Below are 23,848 nucleotides of genomic sequence, written 5' to 3'. Positions count from 1 at the left end.
TATAAAAATACCAATATTATTCTATATAAACAAGCCACCAATTGTCTCTTAAATTCAGAATCCTTTGCTTAAACTCTACAGGATGCATGCTTCATTTTTAAAAATCATAGGCAAGCACTGATTTAGTATCATGAAGATAAATCAAAATCGAGTATAGTACATTTTCCTGTAAAAACATACCCTGCAAACAGTATATAATGTTCTTATTGTTCAATAAAAAAAAAATTAACAGGAAAGATTTAGTTTTTAAATAGAACATTTGAAATGTTTAGATACTCTGGATATTGTTTGGTTCACAAACAAAAAAATTATAGTTTTTATATACACATCAGTATAAATAGTGCGAGGATTTAGATGCAGTAAGCTAATCTAACTTTAAATTTCACTACACATCTATTTGGCAATGTGGAGGTATATCTAAAAACACACATGTATGACTCATAGAAAATTACTAAGAGAACAACTTCATTATGAAAAAAGCTGTACCATCCCCAATAGTATTATGTTGTACGATAACTATCTTGGAAATAACAGCATTGGGTTAATATTGATGACTTTTTGGCTAAGACATTAATTGAATAAAAATAAAATATGGAATGCTTCTGTACATTAATTTTATTGACATAACATAAACGTTAAGGACAATTTCTCTAAAACGATATGGACTCTTTTGTTCTTTTCCAACATAAAGTGCTAAGAAACATGGCAGAAAGGCTGGCGTCTTTTCAAATTTGTTTTTAGGAAGTAGTGTCAACCCCAACAGGAATGGGACAAATAACAGCTTTACAGACCATTGGTGGATTCCAGTTTGGCAGTGCTTTCCTGCTGATCCTCCAAACTGATTTGTGAATCGTTGCAGCAGTCTGGTGTTTCACCTTTAACAGCTAAATAGATGATTTTCAACCACTTCTGTTTAAGCTCTTCGTTATCTGCTGCAAAACTGTGCACAGATTTAGACTGAGTCAATTTGAAACTATGCGGGAGGTCAGCGCTTCTTGGAGTGTCATCTACTGCGTAGCCCAAAAGAGGAATGGTAGCCAAGGCTTTGACATCCTGTGGAAACAGAAATGAAGTCATTTTTAAAAGCCAACGTTTGAGAGGAGCCCCCAAAAAGAAGCGTCTTCATCAGTGGTGAAATTCTATTTTTTTTTTTACTACCGGTTTTATGGGCGTGGCTTGGTGGGCGTGGCAGGGGAAGGATCCTGCAAAATTTCTATTCCCACCCCCACTCTGCGGCCAGCCAGAGGTGGTATTTGCCAGTTCTCCGAACTACTCAAAATTTCCACTACCGGTTCTCCGGAACCTGTCAGAACCTGTTGAATTTCACCCCTGGACTTCATTGATTACAGAAGTTGGGCTACAGAGGATGTTATGAGGTTTCCAACAGGAGAAAACCAGTGACAGATGAAGGAAAAGCTCTCATTCCTATCAAGATTAAATTTTATAGATCTGTTCTGACCCAGCTCCCAAACACAACAAGCCCTAGTTAAATCAATGATTCCTTTATTAGGATCACCAACAGCTCCTTACAAAAAAGTCTCTCTCTCATAGTAGGCTAACAAGTCTGTCCGGCAGGGAGAAGAATAGTTGTCTGCCACACCGATTCATCTCCGCCCCCTGCCTTTTATCCCCAGAGTTAGGGTGAGGCTTTGTTAGCAGTGGTGGCTCTTCCGTCCCAAGGATCAGCCCATAGATTTCCACTGCTCTCCTCTCCTCTTTCTTCTGCACATCTGCACGTCAGGCACTGGACCCAGCTGTTCCCCCTCTTCCTCATCAGCCACCTCCAGACCTTGGGGCTGTCGACTCTCCATCTGAGGGCTGATGGACGGCCCAGCTCTGCCTCTGTCTCTCTCTCTCTCTGCCAGCTGCATTCCCTCTTCCCCCTCAGAGCTCTCAGGTTGCCTTGATGTTGACCTTGACCAACAAGTTGGCGACCAACAGGCCACAACAAGATCAAACGTGCAACCACAGAAGAAGAAAAATGCAACACTTGAGAAAATTGTCTCCTAGGCCACATAGAGATCAGATCTGTTCCCTCCTTGCCCTTTCACCACCTATGGCTACCACATCGAAGTGCAAACATCCAGATGACTCACAAGTTAGCAGATAAGAGGTCCTGAAAAAAATCTAAGCTATTGTTGCCACTAGAGGCTCTGCGGATTGATAAAACCCAAATTTGGTCAGATAGTCCTCAACCTAATGACCACAATTCAGCCCAAAGTTATGTTGTTAAGTGAGACAGGTCTTCAGTTAGTTGCATTATGAGTGTGGGCATGCACACATGTGGCTCGCAAGGAGAAAAAGGTTAACCATCACTGCTCTTAAGGAGAGAAAGGAACTTTGCTACAGTCTGGCTTCCATTCATTTTTACATACCTGTGGAGCGCCATACATATATAAAACAAGGGCTTCATGTTTAGGTATCACACACCAAGCCTTTTGCCATGTTTTAGATTTTTCCAAATACTGCAGAAAACTACATATCACACTATTTCCCGACACTTCTGCTGATTCAATCTGTAGTGATAAAAGGAAGGTGGTTGAAGAATTCTAAAAGATCGCTATAATTGTTCATAATTTCTCAAGACAATAATTGGTAAGGAATTAAAATCATTAACAAATTAAGTAACAAAAATGAAAGCGAACAATCTTACATCCAACTACTGGCGTGGTATTTTATTATTCATTAAAGAAGCATGACATGGAAGCAATGTAATCTTGAGGAAATAGAATGAAATGGAAGAATTGCTGACCTTTTTACAAAATATTTAATAATCAATCAGTTCCAGGAAATATTTTCTTCATGTAACTCAAAGTGCCATTTAGGAGAAGTCAAAAAGGGAACTCATAAAGTAGCTTATAACAAAAGGCTTTTTCTTCCCTCTGGCTTCCTCCGATGTGCTTCTTGAAAGTAGCTATGTCTACTACCACATGTGGTGGACATGCCCAAAGGAAAAAGCATACTGGATAGTACATACTTTGGTAGAAAAAATGACAAAGGAACACATAGATCTAAAACCAGAAATATTTCTGTTGGGTATCATACCAGAAAAATATAATAAAGGGACTATGTATCTAATACTACATGTGTTAACAGCGACTAGAATTCCAATTCACAACATTGGAACAGTGTGGAGATCCCTACAGAGGAGAAGATAACAACAAAAAATTATAGAATGTGCAGAAATGGATAGATTAACACTTGAAATTAAAGAGAAGGAAGACATGGAATATTTTGAATATGAGATTTGTTTTATCAATGGTTAACTAATAGAATCAGAAGTTAAAAGAGAAGGATTAAATTTACTATGAGGGCTTATTATGATATGTTTATTATTAATATTTATTAATATTGATAATCAACAATAATTAATATTATGATGAAAAAACACTTACTATATGACTACTACTGACTAATTTTATTATGATGATGATTGCTCAAACTAACTAGACAACACACTGTTTATATAGACATTGAAACTGTTGCTCTTTCTATATATAGCAAAAGAAAAAAGAAATTAAGTATCTCTATCAAGTCTGAACAAAATAAACAAACTTCTATGAGTAGGTTTGCCTCTAAATAGCAGCTGGTATGGGTTTGTTGCATCAAAACAACCATTGGATATAAAAAAGAAGCAATAATGGGCTTTTAAAAATAGCTGATAGAACAAGCCACATTGGAAACTCCAATTAAATTGTTAAAATTTAAAACTTAAAAAGCTTATTTGCAATATTGGAAGGATGGATTTGTTTTAATAATAAAGCCTGCCCATCTCTGCTAAATTTTGTCACTTTTCTTTCTCTCCTTCCTGTTCTCTATCTTTAGCAGTGAAAAACTATGTCCACTGAAAATCCAGGAAATACTGTCATTTTCAATACTTGACCAATGCTGCAATTTAGCTAGTCCAAATTACATAGGCCAAATTCATGGATATCATCAGAAGCAAAATATTTTAAAATGGTTTATTGGCACACAATGAATGAGTCATGTGCAGGTTTCTGCATGCAAACATAAATGTAGCCTTTGGCTAGTGTTGTGGCCCAGCAGGAGCCGTTGGAGCTGCCGATGGACTCGATAGCAAGGGACCCTATGAGTCAGCTCTGGAAGATATGGAGGACCCTGGGCAGGGTTCAGACTCCGAGGAGGGACCAGAGAGGCTGGTTGGCCACCAGGAGGCGCCTGAGGAATGGAGCAGTGGTGAAGATCAAAGGGAGTTTGTCCCTGACATCAGGCACTGAAGCAGTGATGAAGATCAAAGGGAGTTTGTCCCTGACGCCAGGCAGAGGATGGAGGAGAAACGAAGGCAGCAATTACGGAGACAGACTCATGGGAGATAATCAGGCCCAGGTGATTGTGGTTTGGCTCCTCCCAAGAGAGTATATAAGAAGAGACTTTGGAAGGAGACCTTTTGCAGGACGCAACCATTTATACCAAGCTGGAGAAGCTCTTGTCTGTATTGTATCTCTTATCTGTGGCAGTCTGGGTTGCTGCCAACGTCTTGTCTGTGAGAAATTACTGTGAATAAAGCGTGGCTAACAGTAAGCCTGTGTCGGCGTTAATCATCGGACGGAGGTGGGTCAGAACAGCTAGTTAGTTCTCATTAGTGCCTTCCTCACTGCATGCAATTTTAAATAAATATGAGCGTGACCCGTCAAAACCGCGGTCCACAAAAGCGCGCTCGACGAAAGCGCGCATTTGACGTCATCACAGCGCGATGAAAAAAATTAAAAATTGAAATAAAAATAAAATTAAAGCAAGCCAATTCACATAAAGGTAAGGGTTAGGTTTAGGTTTAGGGTTAGGTTAAGGGTTAGGGTTAGGTTTAGAGCGTTAGGGTTACGTTTAGCGTTAGGGTTACGTTTAGCGTTAGGTTAAGGGTTAGCGTTAGGTTTAGCGTTAGGTTAAGGGTTAGGTTTAGGGTTAGATTTAGGGTTAGGTTTAGGGTTAGGTTTTCGCTTTATTTTTACATTTATCGATCACAGCCCAGATTTGGAAGGGACCTTGGAGGTTTACTAACACAACCCCATTCGATCAGGTGACCCTATACCATGCCAGACAAATGGATGTCCAGTCTCTTCTTAAAAGCCTTCACTGATGTAGCATCTAAAACTTTTGAAGGCAAGCTGGTCAATTGTTCTCAGTGTTAGGCAATTTCTCCTTAGTTTTAGGTTGCTTCTCTGCTTGATGAGTTTCCATCCACTGCTTCTTGTCTTGCTTTCTGGTGCTTTGGAAAATCAGTTGATTCCCTCTCCCTTGTGGCAGCCTCTCAAATATTGGAACACTGTTATCATGTCACCTCCTAGTCCTTCTTTTCTCTAGATTAGGCATACCCAGTTCCTATGTTCTACATTGCTTATGTTCCCAGTTCTTTGTATATTTTGGCTTCCAGCCCCCTATCCATCTTCGTTGGTCTTCTCTGCACTCTTTCCAGAGTCTCTATTTTAGATTAGATTTAGATTTGTTTTATTTATATGCCGCCCTTTTCCGGGAGGGACTCAGGGCGGCGAACAACTCAAAAGGGGAAAGGGAACATAGAACAGTTAAAATAGCCAAGAACCACACAGCCACAAAGGTCGAGAGGGGAGGGGAACTCGTCAACCCCAGGCCTGCCAGCACAGCCAGGTTTTGACGGCTTTTCGGAAGGCCTGGAGAGAGGTGAGGGTCCGAATCTCTGCGGGGAGTTCGTTCCAAAGGGCTGGAGCTGCCACAGAGAAGGCCCTGCCCCGGGTCGTAGCCAGATGGCATTGGCTGGTAGACGGAACCCAGAGGAGGCCGACCCTGTGTGATCTAATGGGTCTTTGAGAGGTAATTGGCAGCAGGCGATCTCTCTTTTATCATATGATGTCCAAAACTGGATGCAGTATTAGAATATGTGTGGTCTTATTTTTAATTTAATAAATCATTTTATTAAAATATTTTAAGTTAACAAAATCGGGACAGGCAACAAAGATACAAAGCAATGTAAAATAAGCAATAAACAAGATCCAACACACTTTAATTCTTTAAATTTCATACCTCCAAGATTCCTCTTTTTTTCTTTTCTTCGCTATCAGTGCACCCTGTTATAATGTGGTAGCAATCTTTACAGACTTTGTTCAGCTTATTGCCATCGTACTCAAGGTGAGCTTTATAATCAGAACATTTCCAGCAAACCACCTTAAAAAATGATAATGAAAAACTGAGTTACTTTGGAACATCAGTTTGCTTCCAAACATCATTTTTAAACCCCATTTGCCATGGTAATATTTTTAATAAAGGATTAATTTATTTTACAATAATAGTAGCCAAACATGAAATCCATCCAATGTTCTAAAACAGGATTCTTCGGACATTTAGTACCATCACTCAAAGAATAACAAAATAACAGAGTTGGAAGGAAACTTGGACATCTTCTAGTCTAACCCCCTGCTTAGGCAGGAAATCCTATACCATTTCAGACAAATCCAACATTTTCTTAAAGACTTCCAGGTTTGGAGTATTCACAACTTCTGCAGGCAAGTTATTCCACTAATTAATTGTTCTAACTGTCAGGACATATACTGTATACCAAAAGTATTGTGCACAAAAATATTAATATGTAGCTTAATGCCTATGAATTACACAATTAAACGTATCAGAAATAACATTATTTCAACCAGAGATTAAATTGGTACCCTGAAAAATATCTCCAAAGATAACCTGAAACCAGCTGAATTATTGCAGATTATCATTAAAGGATAATGATTGGAGATTGCAATAGAGGATCAAATAGCCTATGGCAGCTCAGAATAGAGATTTGATAAAGGGCACCAGCAACACAATAAAATGAAATGTTAAAATGAATTTAACATTCCAATTGTTAAAAGGAACCATTTACAGAAATATTTCCTGCATTGGCCATAAGGGGGCGGCAGATTTGGTTCACAACTAATTCTGACTTTCTGCCATGGCAAGTGTCAGCTGAAACAAAACAGCATTTAAAAGCAATCACCAGATGGAGTTTCTGAACAAGTTTTTGGCAGCTTCAGCAACTGTTAACCAGCAGATGTGGCTTTGTGCTTACATGCCCACAAGCTCGGCAATGATGTCTCCTCCTTGTCAGTGCATTAAATGGCTCTTTGCATTTCATACACATAGTCACTTCATTGTCTCGGATCCATCTTGGGGCTCTCTTCCCGAGCTCAGCAGTCTCCAAGGAGGAAAATAAATTGTGGAACATTATTAGAAGAAAAGGTAATTCATTCTCTCTCTCTCTCTCTCTCTCTCTCTCTCTCTCTCTCTCTCTCTCTCCTCTCTCTCTCTCCTCTCTCTCTCTCCTCTCCTCTCCCTTTCTTCTCTCCCTCCCTCTCTCTCTCATCTCTTTCTCTCTCTCATCTCTTTCTCTCTCTCATCTTTCTTTCTCATCTCTCTCTGAATCTCTATCTTTCTTTCTCTCTCTCATCTCTGCCATTCTCTCTCTTTCTCTCTCATATCTCTTTCTCTCTGCCATCTCTTTTCTCTCCTCCCCCTCTCTTATCTTTCTCTTTCTCTCTCTCTCTCATATATCTCTTTCTTCTTTCATATATCTCTTTCTCTCTCTTCTCTCATCTGTCATTCCCTCTCTTTCTCTCTCATCTCTCTTTCTCTCCCATCTATCTCTATCTCTCTCTCTCCTCTCCCCTCCCTCCCCCTCCCCTTTCCAGTGGAATGACAGGGTAATCTTAAAACTAAATAACAGGTGTGGATGCTACCATAAACAACAGCTGCATATTTTTTAGGATTGAAAGATATTCCAGATTAGTTTGATGCTTTGCATTTTCCCTTGCTAGTAATAACCAAATCCAGTATGTAGGAAAAGGCGGGGAACGCCAACTATTAAAATAGCCATACAAAAAAAAATTCTGCTAGCAATTGCAGGAAAAGAAAAGAAAAGAGAAATAGATACTTGGAACCTAACATTCACGGCAGCTGGGCTTCGGTCTCATAACTACAGTAGACTTTAAACCAGGGAAAGATATTCAAATGAGCACAGCACTCTTTATGTGTGCAAGAAGGGGGATGAAGAGAATTTCTGCAAAGATCAGAACAAATGGATTAGCCAAAAAGACAGCTATGTTGTATGATAATTAGAAATGGAGTCTAAATTTAAATGTTTCTTATGTTTTGTTTGTTCACTGAATAAAGAATAGACAGTGATTATAGTATCTCTCTCTCTGGCATTTCTTTATATCTCCTGCTGGAATTCTTTCAATTTTTTCTAAAGAAATGCTTCTTTTCCAAATATTACCATATGTACTATCCTTTGATTCAGTTTTTTTTAAATAATGTGCAATAGAAAAAGGAGTGAGAAATGTTGAGCAGGAAGTCACACAGAGTTTTTAAAAGACAAAACTCTTGTTAACTCTTATCATGACTGAACAGTAATTGGAACGAAAGATTTAGAACTTATTTGGGCTTGTTAATAGCAGGCTGTCACACAATACATGCTTATCTGATCTCACATTCTTGACTTTTACCTCATATAACCATGTGCAAACTGAGAAATGGTGTGAATGATCATTTTGAATTGCTTCTGATCATAGCTACAATTCAGAGATGGTATTCTGCCGGTTTGCACCGGTTCAGGCTAACTGGTGTTTGAATTACATACAATACAATATTTACAATACAATACAATACAACACAACACAATACAATAGCAGAGTTGGAAGGGACCTTGGAGGTCATCTAGTCCAACCCCCTACTGAGGCAGGAAACCTTATACCATTTCAGACAAATGGCTATCCATCATCTTCTTAAAGACTTGCAGTGTTGGGACATTCACAACTTCTGGGGGCAAACTGTTCCACTGTTTAATTGTTCTCACTATCAGGAAATTTCTCCTCAGTTCTAAATTGCTTCTCTCCTTGATTAGTTTCCACCCATTGCTTCTTGTTCTACCCTCAGGTGCCTTGGAGAATAGTTTGACTCCCTCTTCTTTGTGGCAACCCCTGAGATATTGGAACACTGCTATCATGTCTCCCATTGTCCTTCTTTTCATTAAATGTCCTTCTTTTCATTAAACTATGCAAAAGTTACACTCAACTTACAGAAACCTCAATAGGCATGTCATCGTATTCCTTTGCAATGGCATTTCTGAATGTTTCATTTCTTTGCTGAAAAGCATCTATCGTACTCTGAAGAGCCTGGAATCAATGAAATGGAAAAAGAAGATCAAGTTTAACATAACGGAAGAACAAATGATTGAATATCAGACCAAACGAACACTAGAGATAGAAGCATGCTGGATTCCATTTAACTAACTTTTTAAAACAATAAACACTGGAAGTTTAATTTCCAAAGAATCATGACAGCAGCAGCAAAGCTAGCTGCATATAAAGCATCAATCTTAGCACATTTATTGCAGATTTGAATATAACAAGCCAGATTTATTTACCTTTATCCATTCTTCTTTGTCTTGTTCAGAGCTAAAGAACACAGTTGGAGATAAGGGTTAAAAACATGTTCAGAAACTGTTTAATAAGCTATAAAACCATTTTACATGGAAAGGCATACAAATGATGAAGCATATAAAAAGACACCAATCAAAAATGTTTCACTGGAGCGGGGGGAGGGAGGGAATTGGGAACCTCGGTTCAAAAGCTGATGCCTTTCAACCGTGAATTAAACCTTTGTTGGAATATGACGTCGGAAATGAGGTCAGAATAATACTTCATATGTGTGCATACCAGAATAATGTTTCTAATGCACACTTGCATGTGTGAATGCAAATTCCATTTACATTTAGAAAATTGTTCTGGTCAATTCAGGGCTAGATTTTTCCCCTCTCTGATCTTCCCTTAAACCAGGAGCCCCCAAACTTGGCAACTTTTAAGACTTGTGGACTTCAACTCCCGGAATTCTGGAGAATTCCACAAGTCCACAAGTCTTAAAATTGCCAAATTTGGGGGGCCCTGCCTTAAACCCTCTGGAAATAAAGTCATTTAAAGCTGTAGCTATTGGATCTGAATTGTACTGAGAAGTGAACATTGTCACCAAGCTTTCACTCAAGCGATTGCTTCCATATTATCTAAGTCTTCTGTAGTGAAACATTAACAGTTCCACTGCAGGTGACTTAATATAATATAGCACTCCCTGGAAGTTAGTGCTCTGCTGCTTTCAGTTTGCAGAATGAAATGATTTTTTTTAACTAAGGCTGTGCAGATTTGAAAGCAAAAAGATATTTGGAATATGCAAGGATCCAAATAGTTGCACGCAGTAGCTGCTTTATAGAGTTGCACCCTGCTACTTCCAAATAATAGTTTTGCCATCAAATATTCACATAATCAAAGGGATACCTATGTTTATAGGAATGCCTATGGGACGCCATATTTTCCAGAACATCAAAGGAGGAAACCTTGATGACTTGCCTTTACTTTCATTGCTCATGGAATCAGAGTAACTACTAAACAGACCAATGGTTCCATTCCATGGTTCCAGACTGTGTGTAGCTTTTGCATGATAAAAATAAGTCTTAGCATCTATGTCAACTGGTAGAACATGGAGAGGTTTAGTAAGGTAATACTCTGGGCAATTTAAGACTCAGAAGTACAGATAGAGACTGTACAAATTGATCTAATCAAACATTAAGCTCTGTTTCTCACAAGGTTGCAGTTAATGGCTCTATGAGATCACCAGGAAGCAATCATCTCTATAACAAAATGCACCTTATAACCACAAGCATCAATTTGCACTCTAGTGGAATCAAACAAAGACAAATTCTTCTGGTAAAGGAAATCCTTAGGGCAAACTAATGCAATTTTTATGGGGATGAAGAAGATTACTGTTTATCAGTATAAGGCATGTGCTCAGTAACATAAGAGGAAAGATGTAGCTGGCGTTACAAACATTTATCTAGCCTTTTTATTCATGCTCATTAAAAAGCAGAAGAGATTATGTACTACGGGAAGGACCCTAAAGAAACTCTTCACATCATAGAGACAAGCATCCTGCAATCCACTAATTATAAACAAACAAACAAACATGACTATTAAATAATATTCCATGGTATTTAATACGAATAGAATTCAATTACTGTATATACTCAAGTATAAGCCTAGTTTTTCAGCCCACTTTTTGAGCTGAAAAAAGCCGCCTCGGCTTATACTCGAGTCAGTGAAAAATTTGCCCGAAATGGAGGAGAAAAAGGGGCGGGGCCATGCTGCTGGGTGACGCTCGTGAATGGCCCAGCGCCCCTGAGTTTCCCCTCCCTCTGTGTCAGTTTGCCGCGCAGCGTGCACCGCACCATCCCCCCTCCTCACGTTCTAATGTAATGCAGGGCTATCTTACGATTCCCCTTCCTCCCCCTCCTGCCGCTCTGCAACGATGTCCCACCTCCTCCTTGTTATGGCAAGCAGCCACATAGCGATGTCCCACCTCCTCTGGTACAGTGATCCAATGATAGGAATCACTGTGCCGTGTGTCATAGGAGGCGGGACATCATCATCACAGCGGGACATCAGCATCATGAGGTGAGTGAAGTATTTCATTGAATACACCAGTATTGTGTGATAATAATTTGTTATGCAGAGCAAATTTTTACAATGGCTACTGTATATTTAATGGGCACAGGCAGGCTGTATATGTTATTCAATGGGCAATGGCATTATTGGTATCTATTTTTATTTTTGAAATTTATCGGTAGCTGCTGCATTTCCCACCCTAGGCTTATACTCGAGTCAATAACTTTTCCAGTTTTTTGTGGTAAAATTAGGTGCCTCGGCTTATATTCGGGTCGGCCTATACTCGAGTATATACGGTAACAGCATTAACTACATCTAGTAAGTATGTTTCTTCAACCTACCAGAAGGATTTCTTTGGTTTCAATAGTGGAATGTTCCAAGTCATTTTTCTAATTTTAATACAGGTTATTCTGGGATCTCTAGATTCTCAAGCATGAAACTTGATCACTTCTGTTCAAAATTTCCACTGAAATTGGACATTCATCTAATTGTACAGGAATGTCTCAACTTATGATTGCAATCGAGCCCCCCAATTTCTATTGTTAAGCAAGGCAAATTGTTAAGAGTTCCTCCCCCCATTTTACAACCATTTTAAGTGAATCCCTACAGTTATTAAGTGAATTATACAGCCATTAAACAAATTTAGCTCCCCCCTTTGACTCTGCTTGAATGGGAAGGTTACAAATGGTGATCACATGATCCCAAGTGCCCGAATTTTGATCATGTGACCATGGGGATGCTACAACAGTTATAAGTGTGAAAAACAGTCCTAAGTCACTTTCTTCAGTGCTGTTGTAACTTTGAATGGTCATTAAACAAATGGTTTTAAATTGAAGACTAACTGTATCTAACTGTGACCTGGCTGAGATTAGGGGAAAGGTCAAATATCAACAAAAAGTCAGCTGGGAAATGCTACCAGCATGCTGGCTGAGGAATTCTGGGAGTTGAAGTCCACACTTTTTAAAGTTGCCAAGTTTGAAAATGATGGCTTAAAACCAAAGGTGGGTTGCTCCCGGTTTGGCCCAGTTCAGCTGAACCGGTAATGGCGATGGAAGGCCCCACCCATCCACCCGGACGCTTCTGTGCATGCGTTATGCGCATGCACGAGTCTACGCACTAGCTAGCATGAGCAAACTGGTAGTGCTGGGATTTGCAATCCATCTCTGTTTAAAACCTATCATGTCCTTTCAATCAAGCATTTTGAATTTCACTAAGAAGAATGAAAAGAACTAGTGCTTTCCAAATGCAGATCAGATATATGCCAGTTTTCAATATGTCTGTTCCAGGACTCTAAACTTTTACTTTAGTGTGACTACACTTCAAGCAACAGTCTTAAACTCACTTCTTACCTGGCCTGCAACTCTAAAGTTCTTTCTTTCCCAGACACTTGAAAAGTGTGTGGGTATTCTTCATTGTGGGTTTCTACAATCTTCATACCATCAATGCCAACTCTGGTCCGGACTGTAAACTTAGATCCCACTAAGCTGAATTTTGGTACACAGTACAGCAACATATTATTGAACTGGGGGGAAAAAACAATATACCAAAAGACATTAGTATTCATAATTGTAATTAGTGGCTTTTATTAAACAAAAACATTCACTCTCCAATGTAAAAGTTTATTTATTCATTTGTCAACAAGTATTAAAACACATTAAAATGGCACAAATAAATGGATATAAATAAGCAAAACATAACCATAAACACGTAAAAAGTGTACATATAAATGAGACAGTAGTACAGGGACGGTAGGCACGCTGGTGTGCTTATCCATGCCCCACAACAATAAATTTTGTTTTATCAAAAGAAAAATAAGAAAGATATTAATTAAGATGTGGTTAGCACAATTAACTTTGCTACAATCCTCCCAAGATATTCACTTAGTTATAGTTCACTTTCAACATACAATATAGTACAACCTGAGATAAATGTTACATTTGCCAGTGTGTAAAATAGGAGTTTTGGAAACTAATTACACATTTCATAAAGGATTAAACCATTAAAGTAATGAGGCCAATTTTATTTTGTTTAATGTTTACTTTTTTTAAAAAAAAATTCTTTGGTTTTGAAAGTACAGAAAGAAGTTTCTTGCTTGTATAGCTGATTTTGAGTGTAGTGTGTGTGAAATATTTCCTGAGAACAGTTTTAAGTACAGAAAAAAATTGTTCTAAGGATTTTAGCCACATCTATGTTATATGAATTTTTTCTAGAAATTGACTGACTAGAGTTGAATCCCTGTTTAAATATAAACACAACTTTTAGGAAGAAGGTTGGAATACAAATGTAAAAAAATAATAATTTCCTCTTCACCAAAGACAGAAAAAAGTAGAAAAATACTTTTTAAACTAACAGAGGGTATTTAAGTGTTTTCCATGGGCACATATCAGGCGTGGGTCTAGACATGAAAGTCCAATTAAATCGAGTTATTGCTATGCATGCCTATGTACAGGAATCTTCTCAACTAAGTTAGCATCTGCTTGGAGTTAAATAAGGATTCATGGAATTCAGGGGGGGGAGGGGAGCTTGGACTTACTCTGCTTGTGGCTATATAGGCATTCTAGGCTGATCCCCCCTTTCATTTTGCCCCCAGATCCTGCCATTCTTCCTCCTATGGGACAAGGTAAAGGTAAAGGTTCCACTTGCACATATGTGCTAGTCGTTCCCGACTCTAGGAGATGGTGCTCATCTCAGTTTCAAAGCCAAAGAGCCAGCGCTGTCTGAAGATGTCTCTGTGGTCATGTGGCCAGCATGACTAAATGTCAAAGGCACACAGAATGCTGTGACCTTCCCACCAAAGGTGCTTCCTATTTTTCTACTTGCATTTTTACATGCTTTCGAACTGCTAGGTTGGCAGAAGCTGGGACAAGTAATGGGAGCTCACTCTGTTATGCGGCAATAGGGATTTGAACCGCCGAACTGCCGACCATTCTGATCGACAAGCTCAGCATCTTAGCCACTGAATCACCTACTACTACTTAAACATATTCACTACTTCTCATTCAAAGGTAGGAGACACAGGATGAAGAGAAGCTAGCCTGGTGGACAATTGCAAAGGAATCCTGTTACTAATGGACTTATGTATTTGAATGTGTTAGCATCTCTGACCCCCACACAAATGCTCCACACTGCTTTCTTGTAACCTTCCACTTGCAAACTAGGAAGTCTCCTTTCTCAATTATGCATAAGTGCCTTTTCGCATTTAACCATGTTTCAGCCTTTTATTGCATCAACATTAGTCCTGGTTAAGATCAACCATGATTCCTGGTGCTGTCTGAAGTGTAAGGGTGTGTTCATATTTAGCATTACTTCACAAGTTATGTTAAGAACAATTAGGAACATTTTATTCGAAAAAGAACTACTTGGAAATCTTTCTTTGTAGGAAAAACCACAGCACTTGAAATAGCACTTCCCCTTCACCTGCACAAACATGGAAGAAAATACTTACTAAGAAGAGATATCTTTCTTGAGCTGATGTGTTGCGAGCAGCAAGCTTAAGTATTTGCCCTTCTTTTATCAGTTCATTTGAAGGATTGACAATATCTTCTTCTTCTCCTAACATTTCATACACCTCTAGCAACTTCTTCAAATTTTCCTTTTTCATCAAAATAAAACAAATGACAACATTGATTCAAGCTGCTTGCAACTAGTTAAGGGAAGTATATACATAAGAATCTGAAGTTCAATATTAAATTGGCGTCATATAAGGATCAACGGAATTCAAGAGGGGTTGAATTTGGATTGTTTGTGGCAACGTAAAGACTCTAAAAACATGTTTAATTCCACCAGCAACACAGCTCTGCCTGCTCTTTTTCTACACCAGCAGCCTCACGGGTTATGGTGAGGATCATCACAAGAAGGAGATAATTCATTTATTTCAGTGTTTCTCAACCTTGTCAACTTGAAGATGTCTGGACTTCAACTCCCAGAATTCCCCAGCCAGCGAATTCTGGGAGTTGAAGTCCAGACATCTTCAAGTTGACAAGGTTGAGAAACACTGGTTTATTTATATAGATTGAATTATGCAGAATCTTTATTTATACAGATTGATATAGATTGATTTAGAAATTCACAAACACTCTCTATAAATATAACACATAAAAAGATGTTTCATCGTGTATATTGTGTAGCTATTCTGTTCACTTGTAGTAGTTATATAATTTTCTCCTGAAAGCCAAAGCCAGAGAACATCATGTTTCCCCAAGATTAGAAAAGCCAAAATACTGGTCACCTACAAAAACAAGAAAAGTGCTCGAAGAATAGCGTAACAAAGCAGTTTCATTGGGGGCAATCATCCATGACAAAATCAGGAGCAAGCAGAACAAATGGCAATTGCATTAATTGCCCTTGTGAAGAGTGTAAAGACTTTTGGGGAAACAAATGTATTATGATGATACAAATAGTATTTCTCAGTTAGACATCCATAAAATTGATAGTTGTCCATACGATTTAAATACAGGTGGTCCTTGACTTACAACTATTTGTTTAGTGACTATTTGAAGTTACAATGGCATTGAAAAAAGAGACTCATCTCTGTTTTTCACACGTATGAGCACTGCGGCATCCCCAGGGTCACTTGATAAAAATTTGGACACTCGGCAAATGTCTTTATGACAGTTGCAGTGTCCTGGGGTCATCTGCTCACCTTGGTGCAGTCTTGGATTCAAAATTTTTTACTGCCGGTTGTGTGGGTGTAGCTTGATGGGCATGGCGTGGCTTGGTGGGCGTGGCTTGATGGACATGGTGTGGCTTGGTGGGCGTAGCAGGGGACGGATACTGTAAAATCTCCATTCCCTCCCGATCAGCTGGGACTTGGGAGGCAGAGAATAGATGGGGCCAGGGCCAGTTAGAGGTGGTATTTACCAGCTCTCCGAACTACTCAAAATTTCCACCTCTGCCTTTGTGACTTTCTGGCAAGCAAAGTCAATGGGAAAGCCAGAGTCACTTAACACCTATGGCAAGAAAGGTCATAATAGCAATAGCAATAGCAGTTAGACTTATATACCGCTTCATAGGGCTTTCAGCCCTCTCTAAGCGGTTTACAGAGTCAGCATATTGCCCCCAACAATCCGGGTCCTCATTTTACCCACCTCGGAAGGATGGAAGGCTGAGTCAACCCTGAGCCGGTGAGATTTGAACAGCCGAACTGCAGAACTGCAGTCAGCTGAAGTGGCCTGCAGTGCTGCATTTAACCACTGCGCCACTTCAGCTCTTAAAATGGGGCAAAACTCACTTAGCAGCTGTCTTGCTTAGCAAGTTGGTTGCAAGTTGAAAACCACCTGTAATAAGAACCAAAATGCATATTCTGCAAACAGAAAATGGCAAATAAGTTACTTACCATTTTCCGGATGGCACTGTTAGAGTGACTTGCAGCTGTGGATATAATTTCCAAGGACTCTAGGGAAGAAATGGTAAATAAAAAAGATTAATTCTCATTCCTTAACATGTAAATTAATATTTTAAACGCTAACTCGCGTATATCCTGTATTTTTTTTTAAAGCTGCCAAATTAAATTAAATAGCCACATACTGTATAGCATAGCAAGTTTCCCCAGAATTAGCTTTTCATATAACTACAAAGTATAAAGTCAGAGCAAGAGAGACTTCTTGCAGTGAACATAGATATTATTGAATATTAAATGGTCATGATAATGCATCTTTTACTGAAATGAAACATTAAACAAGCCCTTGGCAGAATAATTTTTGTGCTGTGTAAAATGCAAATCCAGCTACTAATTCAACTTGTCACTGCCAGCTCAGTCATTTCAAACTGACATATGTATGAAAATGACTGCTGTGCTTGTCTTTTTGACACTGAATGAAATCTGCGGAGGTCAATTAAAGGCAAGGATATGACCAGCCCTGCTACTATGCTGAAGGAAAACTAATCTTAGCCTCCTTATTCAAATTTCAGAAAAACAGAGTCTATTAATTTAGTTGGGGAAACAGATTTTTAGAAAAATAATCATAACATATATCTTTCTGTGGTTTGAATTAACACACTAATCCTTAATTTATATGTCTGCACAAAACTACTGTGAGCATTCTTGGAATGAAATGAATGAAATCATTTTTTTCAGGGGGGAGTGGAAAACCCTTTTTGAAAAACACAGTTTAAAAAGAATACCTTTAAAATTACAACTAGTAAAATGACAACAGCAACACTCATCACAATTTAAAACTTAATACAGCGTATCAGTATGCAAGAAAATGCATACTGATATGCTGATGTACTTATTTTCCCTTGCATTTCAGCACACAACCGACATGCAAGAGAAAATAATATTTTTTTTCCATCCGGACAACCCAAAGGAAAATAACGAGCTGTAAAATAGTTCCTCTTTTGCTTCATGCCCAATGCCCACAAATATTACTTTCAGCATCTTTCCAATCTAGAGAATCTGCAGGTAATTTTCTCAAATAATCCTTCAACAGCATCTCATATCTTGGGATTCGTTGTACAGGTTCTAGCATGTGATGCTGCAAAGTCAGATTTCCGCAAACTTTCTGTTTCTAGAAAAAAAGAAAAGAAAGGAAACTGTTAATATACATCTTATACACAACAGGTAGTCCTCAACTTTAATCATTTTGATTCCGAGGAATTTTAGATCTCCTAGTTTTTATTAGCCACGTATGACCTACATTTTAGACAACTTAAGTTTACCACTTCATGGGTAGAGTATTGGACACTTATATAGTTTATAGTTAGTTTATAGTTTATTTGTCTTGTATGCCGCCCACTCCCGAAGGACTCCGGGCGGCTCACAATAGACAAGGGAAGGAGGATAAATAGACAAAGACAACACTTTAAAAACACAACATTCACAATTTCCGTGGGGCTGGATGTTTCACAAGCCCCCCGGTCTGCTGGAGCAGCCAGGACTTGGTGGCTTTGCGGAAGGCCGGGAGGGTAGTAAGGGTCCGGATCTCCACGGGGAGGTCATTCCAGAGGGCTGGAGCTGCAACAGAGAAGGCTCTCCCCTGGGGAGTCGCCAGCCGACATTGGCTGGCAGATGGAATCCGGAGGAGACCTAACCTGTGAGATCTAATCGGTCTGAGGGAGGTAATCGGCAGGAGGCGGTCTCTCAGGTACCCAGGTCCGATGCCATGTAGGGCTTTATAGGTTACGACCAGCACCTTGAAGCGGGTCCGGAGACTAATGGGTAGCCAGTGCAGCTCGCGGAGGATAGGTGTGACGTGGGTATATCTAGGTGCACCCACAATCGCTCGCGCGACTGCATTCTGGACTAACTGAAGTCTTCAAACACTCTTTAAGGGCAACCCCATGTAGAGCGCGTTACAGTAATGCATTATATGCATTTCCAAATTGTTTCCAGAAGGCTATATGCACTATATCAGGGGTGTCAAACTCGATTTCATTGAGGGCCGCATCAGGGTTGTGTTTGATCTTGGCCAGCTTGATGTCACTTGTGTCGGAGGCATCTGTGGTGGTGGCATGGGCAGGCTAGGGGCCTTCCTGTGCTCTGTTTTCAGCTGCAATGGCCCTCTGCAAACAAAAATGGACCTTTGTTTTAGCTGGCAGAGGGAAGGCCATCATGGCAGAAAACAGAGCCAGGGAGGGCAGTGCCAGTGAAACTCCATTTTCACTGGCAGAGTAACTGCGGGCAGGTCCTTCGCTATTTCCAGGGTGGCCCCGTGGGTCAGACCTAAGTACCCTGTGGGCCAGATCTGGCCTGTGGGCCTTGAGTTTGACACCCCTACACTATACCATGCAACAAAATGAAATGCTATTGGTGTGTGTGTGCGTGCGTGCGTGCGTGCGTGCATGCGTGTGTGTGTGTGTGATGAAATCATTATTTCTCTCACTCACATACACATACTACATATAGACAATGTATTACCTGAATATCTTGAATAATGGATTTGAAACAAGGTGATCTCTCCGTCCAAGTTTTCACCAGCTCCATTGCATTGTCAAAGTTCTTCACGTACTCTCCATACATCTTGAGAAAAGGAGCCAGTTTCTGCAGAATATCACTGATTCTGGGGTTGGTGTCCCTAAATAGAAGGAAAAAAGCAACGACACATGAAAAACGTGTTAAAAGTCAAGTAGCAATGCTTACCATGGGCCTTTTAGTACTGTAAATTATTTGTCATTGGGTTAGTTTGCCTACCTTAATGCCTATTTATGTGTGACAATCATAATCTTGCCAAAGGATTTTCAGACTCAAACTCATATTCTCAATTGTGATGATTACAATTTATTACAGGTGCTTTTACTGAAAGCCTATCACGAAAAGCACTCATCTTTTCAATTAATTAGACTCCTACAGCAGCAGACTTTAATTGTTCAGGAGCCAACGCCTATACTTTATGAACGATTTTATCCTCCATACTGATCATTCGTAAGGGAGACACAAGCATTTCTCAAAGTTGTAACTAATATTCCACAACAGGAAAGATTACACAAGGAGAATCTGTACAGTCATCCCACCTCTGTGTTTTTCTACTCAATGGAGTGTCTATTAACATATTGGGGATCAGTGGGCTGACCAGGACTGAAGTATATGATCTAGTTTTGAGTTGAGAGAAAACAGGTGTTTTTTTTTAAAAAAAGGAAGAAAATCCAACTCACAGATTGACCAAGTATATTTCTCTTAACATATTTAAACGAACATCCAGTTCATGATGTAGAAGTTGATCTTTTTTATTCTACAAATACAGATTGATCTCACCTACTCCAATATTGCAATCTATATGTTTTGGATATCTGCACATATGGGAGGACAGATATTAAGGCAATGGGATATTATATTTCCAGGGTTTTTTCATGAAGAATTTCAATTACAGAAGGTCAGGGTTGCCAAACTTCCCAAGCTGTGGGCCGGATGCTTTCGCACGCTGGCCACGGCCACGCCCAGTTTAGCGAATTCCCGATATGCCACGTGACACCGCCATGATGACGTGAGTTTGACACCCCTGCACAAGGATAAATGCTTCTTGCGGTAGGAGATTATGGGAATAATCTATTTTTCAAACTGTCCTTCAACAATTTGCAACCATGCTTACCATTCTTGCATTCTTTTCTCAAGCTCAGGTAGTAAGAACTGACTATGGAACTGATTGATGGATGAAATGTTGGAAAATATTTTATTAACAACTTCAGATGGAAATGATCCCCGGTTAGCTTCATCCATTAGTTTGCAATAAAAGACCTGCAAAGAATGGAAAACAAATTCATGCATAAATGCATTCCTGCTCCCTTCACTTTAGCACAAGATAAAAAGTCTCTGGTGTTTATTGGTATATCAGGTAATCCATAACAAAGTTTTAACAATCCCCTGTTGTTATAACCTCTCTTTGTTTTAATGAGGCAATATAGTGCTACCTATTCTTGCCCTTTAAAATGGTTTCTTTGCAAAAAGCAAGGCTGGGCAGTGCAAAGGCATAAATGGATTTCAGACAAAAATGGAAGCACCCATGTTGCACTCCTGTGCATTTTCTTAAAAGTACCTGCATCCCCCTGCACAGAAAAAGTTGCTGACGGATACTACATTCAGAACTCCAAAACCCTTTTTCCGCTGTGAATCCAAAGCACCACACTGTGAAATGACCTTCAAACATGTCAGTCTTTATTCTAGGAAAGCTGTGCCATCTTCTGAGGCAGCAGATTTTTTGATGTATGTGCTGCTTCCCCCCACCCCCCTCTTTCCTTCAAAAGCCGTCTTCCCTCACATTTGCTGCTCATTTAAGTCAAAATATTCACTCCCTGTTATGCTGATGAGCCATCACATCAAACCTTTTTTGTATTCCATTTTTACTGAACACGGAAACAGATTGATATGACAACCTTTACTTACTCGTTATTTCTTTATTTGATTTATATACCTGCCCATCTCGCTTTTACGTGGCCCTCGGACATATCATTTTAAACAGTTCTGAATGCCCAAAATGGTTTAGGTTTCAGGGGGTTGAACTAGACGACGCCCAAGTCCCTTCAAACGCTTTCATTCTGTATTCTGAATGTATAATGATTTACTGGCTGCCATATTGTGATGAAATATATGCCTTAGGATCCCTTATCACAGGGATGTCAAACCCCATCGCATTGCGGTCTGGGTCATGACGTATCAGGCTGTATCGTGACATATCTGGATTTTTTTGCCTTTGCAGAGCTGGGGTGGGCGTGGCCTGCATAGGCCGTATCTGGCCCACGGGCCGCTAGTTTGACAGGCCTTCCTTATCGCTTCCTTCATCAGACCGCCACAAGGCTTCCTATCAGTTTGCTAAAAGAAGTTAATCTAACTACAAAACAAGAGCAACATGTTTTATCTAGATTTGGAGGCTATGTAATTAAAATCTTAGCAACAATGCAACTTTAGGATCTCCTGATAGTCTCTCATTCAACATTAATTCTGCTTAGCTTTTCAAGAACATAGTCTACTAGAGACTGACACTTGTTGTGAGAAACCTATAGTGCAGGGGTGGGTTCCGGCTTCTTCTACTGCCGGTTCACTCAGGGATGCTCTTTGGGCACATGCGCACTTGATGTGCGCTATGCGCACATGCACAGTAGGTTAAAAAAAGCTTCTGCGCATGCACAGCAGCAAAAAACAAGATGGCTGATACTACCTACTTGGCTGAACCAGTCCGAACCAGTAGAAACCCACCTCTGCTATAGTGGAAGATAAAGGTTTTTTAATGATATAAAATAAATTCCATTCCTCGAATAGTTGTCTTTTTTTAAAAAAATAACAAATTACATTTGAATCCAAACATATTTTTCCACCAAGGGAAGTTTCAAGGTTATTTTTTAATTGTCTATCTCGGGAAAAATGTGATTGAATGGAATGTGCAACCTCAAGACTCATTCTTCTGTAAACCAGAGTTAATTTTCATGTCAAAATACAGCCTTAACCTCAATCTTTACAAAAACCTTAAGAGTGTATTTTTCTATCAATATTACTAATGACTGCAAAGTTATAAATTTAGGTCCTGATCAGTGTACATTTGAGGACCTCATGGCTGTGCATCAGAACGCAATTAATGTTGCTAGTTTCTGGCAACATGTTTAATTTGTACACATATTTTTAATATTGTATTTGATATCTTAAATTTTACATCAAATACTATGCCTTATTTTAATTGTGATGCTTCCGACCAGAATAAACATACAATTTAGGTCTAATAAACCAACAGATCTGCAATTAGGAAAGTGATTTCAGTGATGTAAAATTTCTTTTTTAGTAGTCCATTTACACTCCTGGTGGTTTTATGGGCACATCTATCTGGTTTTCCTAGAATCAATACAGAAGTGATTTGCTACTGCTGCCTTCTGGGGTCTTTTTTTAAAAAAACTTCCCTGTCTAGCCTGAAGCTCAAGCATTTGCTAGTTGTTTTCCATCCAAGTATAGCCAGGTCCACCCAAGATTAGGTTTTTAAGATGAGCCAAAGTCAACTGGGTGTTGCCACACAGCTGCTCGATATTAAGTTTTGGAATTTTGGAAAATGTAATATAAAATTTATAGCTTTTTTTTAAAGGGCAAAATGTAGCAACACAGAGTAACTTGCTCACATGCCCCAATATTTTTTAATGTGGCTTGCTTACATATTCTCTATAAAAGACTAAATATAGGGCTTAGTTTAGGGAAAACTGAACCCCTTAAGCTTGTGATTTTTTTAAATTTAAGGTCACCTCCTTTACTCTTCAACAATTTCAAAGAGGTAAAAACAGATATCAGATTCAGATTCAGATTTAATTTATTTGTATGCCGCCCTTCTCCGGGAGGGACTCAGGGCGGCGAACAACTCAAAAGGGGAAAGGGGATACAAACACAATACATATAATTAAAATACACAAGAGTCATACGGCCATACAAGTCGAGAGGGGAGGGGAACTCATCAACCCCAGGCCTGCCGGCACAGCCAGGTTTTGACGGCTTTCCGGAAGGCCTGGAGAGGGATGAGGGTCCGAATCTCCGCGGGGAGTTTATTCCAAAGGGCCGGAGCTGCAACAGAGAAGGCCCTCCCCCGGGTAGTAGCCAGATGGCATTGGCTGGTAGACGGAACCCGGAGGAGGCCGACCCTGTGCGATCTAACGGGTCTGTGGGAGGTAATTGGCAGAAGGCGGTCTGTGAGTTTGCTAGGGCAAACTCACAGAATCTCTCAAATCTAGCACCTCTAAAGGATGCAGCTTGGAAATGACTTCATTAAACTATAGTTTGCTTAAAACAAGCAAAGAAGCAACTGAAGAGAAAGACAGGTGAGTAAGAGTAGCTCAGGTAAATCACCAAAGGTGTCAGAAATTTGAAATGAGAATATCAGTCAAAGGTAAAAAGCTTTGGACAGGACTTGGGAGAATGAAGGATTAGGCAAAAGGCAAAAGAAATTAATGGGACATGCAGGAATATGAGAAAATGACAGATGAGGTTC

At 39.6% G+C, this 23,848-nt stretch overlaps 1 protein-coding gene across 2 annotated transcripts in view; it reads right to left on the bottom strand.

The window, feature by feature from the left end:
- Window positions 1-600: 600 nt before the first annotated feature.
- The window catches only part of FGD4 (FYVE, RhoGEF and PH domain containing 4), a 139,234-nt gene continuing 115,986 nt past the window's right edge, over window positions 601-23,848 (bottom strand). For both annotated transcript variants that reach the window (XM_032221568.1, XM_032221569.1), the window contains exons 6-17: window positions 20,486-20,631; window positions 19,318-19,474; window positions 17,830-17,968; window positions 16,795-16,853; window positions 14,905-15,051; window positions 12,809-12,981; window positions 9,395-9,425; window positions 9,048-9,143; window positions 7,043-7,168; window positions 6,016-6,156; window positions 2,376-2,516; window positions 601-1,053 (exon numbers count right to left, since the gene is read on the bottom strand). In XM_032221568.1, coding sequence (XP_032077459.1) covers window positions 784-1,053; window positions 2,376-2,516; window positions 6,016-6,156; window positions 7,043-7,168; window positions 9,048-9,143; window positions 9,395-9,425; window positions 12,809-12,981; window positions 14,905-15,051; window positions 16,795-16,853; window positions 17,830-17,968; window positions 19,318-19,474; window positions 20,486-20,631 — 1,626 coding nt within the window. In that variant the 3' untranslated portion in view covers window positions 601-783. The remainder of the gene's footprint in view (window positions 1,054-2,375; window positions 2,517-6,015; window positions 6,157-7,042; window positions 7,169-9,047; window positions 9,144-9,394; window positions 9,426-12,808; window positions 12,982-14,904; window positions 15,052-16,794; window positions 16,854-17,829; window positions 17,969-19,317; window positions 19,475-20,485; window positions 20,632-23,848) is intronic.

Source organism: Thamnophis elegans, chromosome 7 (genome assembly GCF_009769535.1).
Source record: "Thamnophis elegans isolate rThaEle1 chromosome 7, rThaEle1.pri, whole genome shotgun sequence".
Taxonomy (NCBI): domain Eukaryota; kingdom Metazoa; phylum Chordata; class Lepidosauria; order Squamata; family Colubridae; genus Thamnophis; species Thamnophis elegans.
This window is presented reverse-complemented; position numbering and strand designations above follow the sequence as displayed.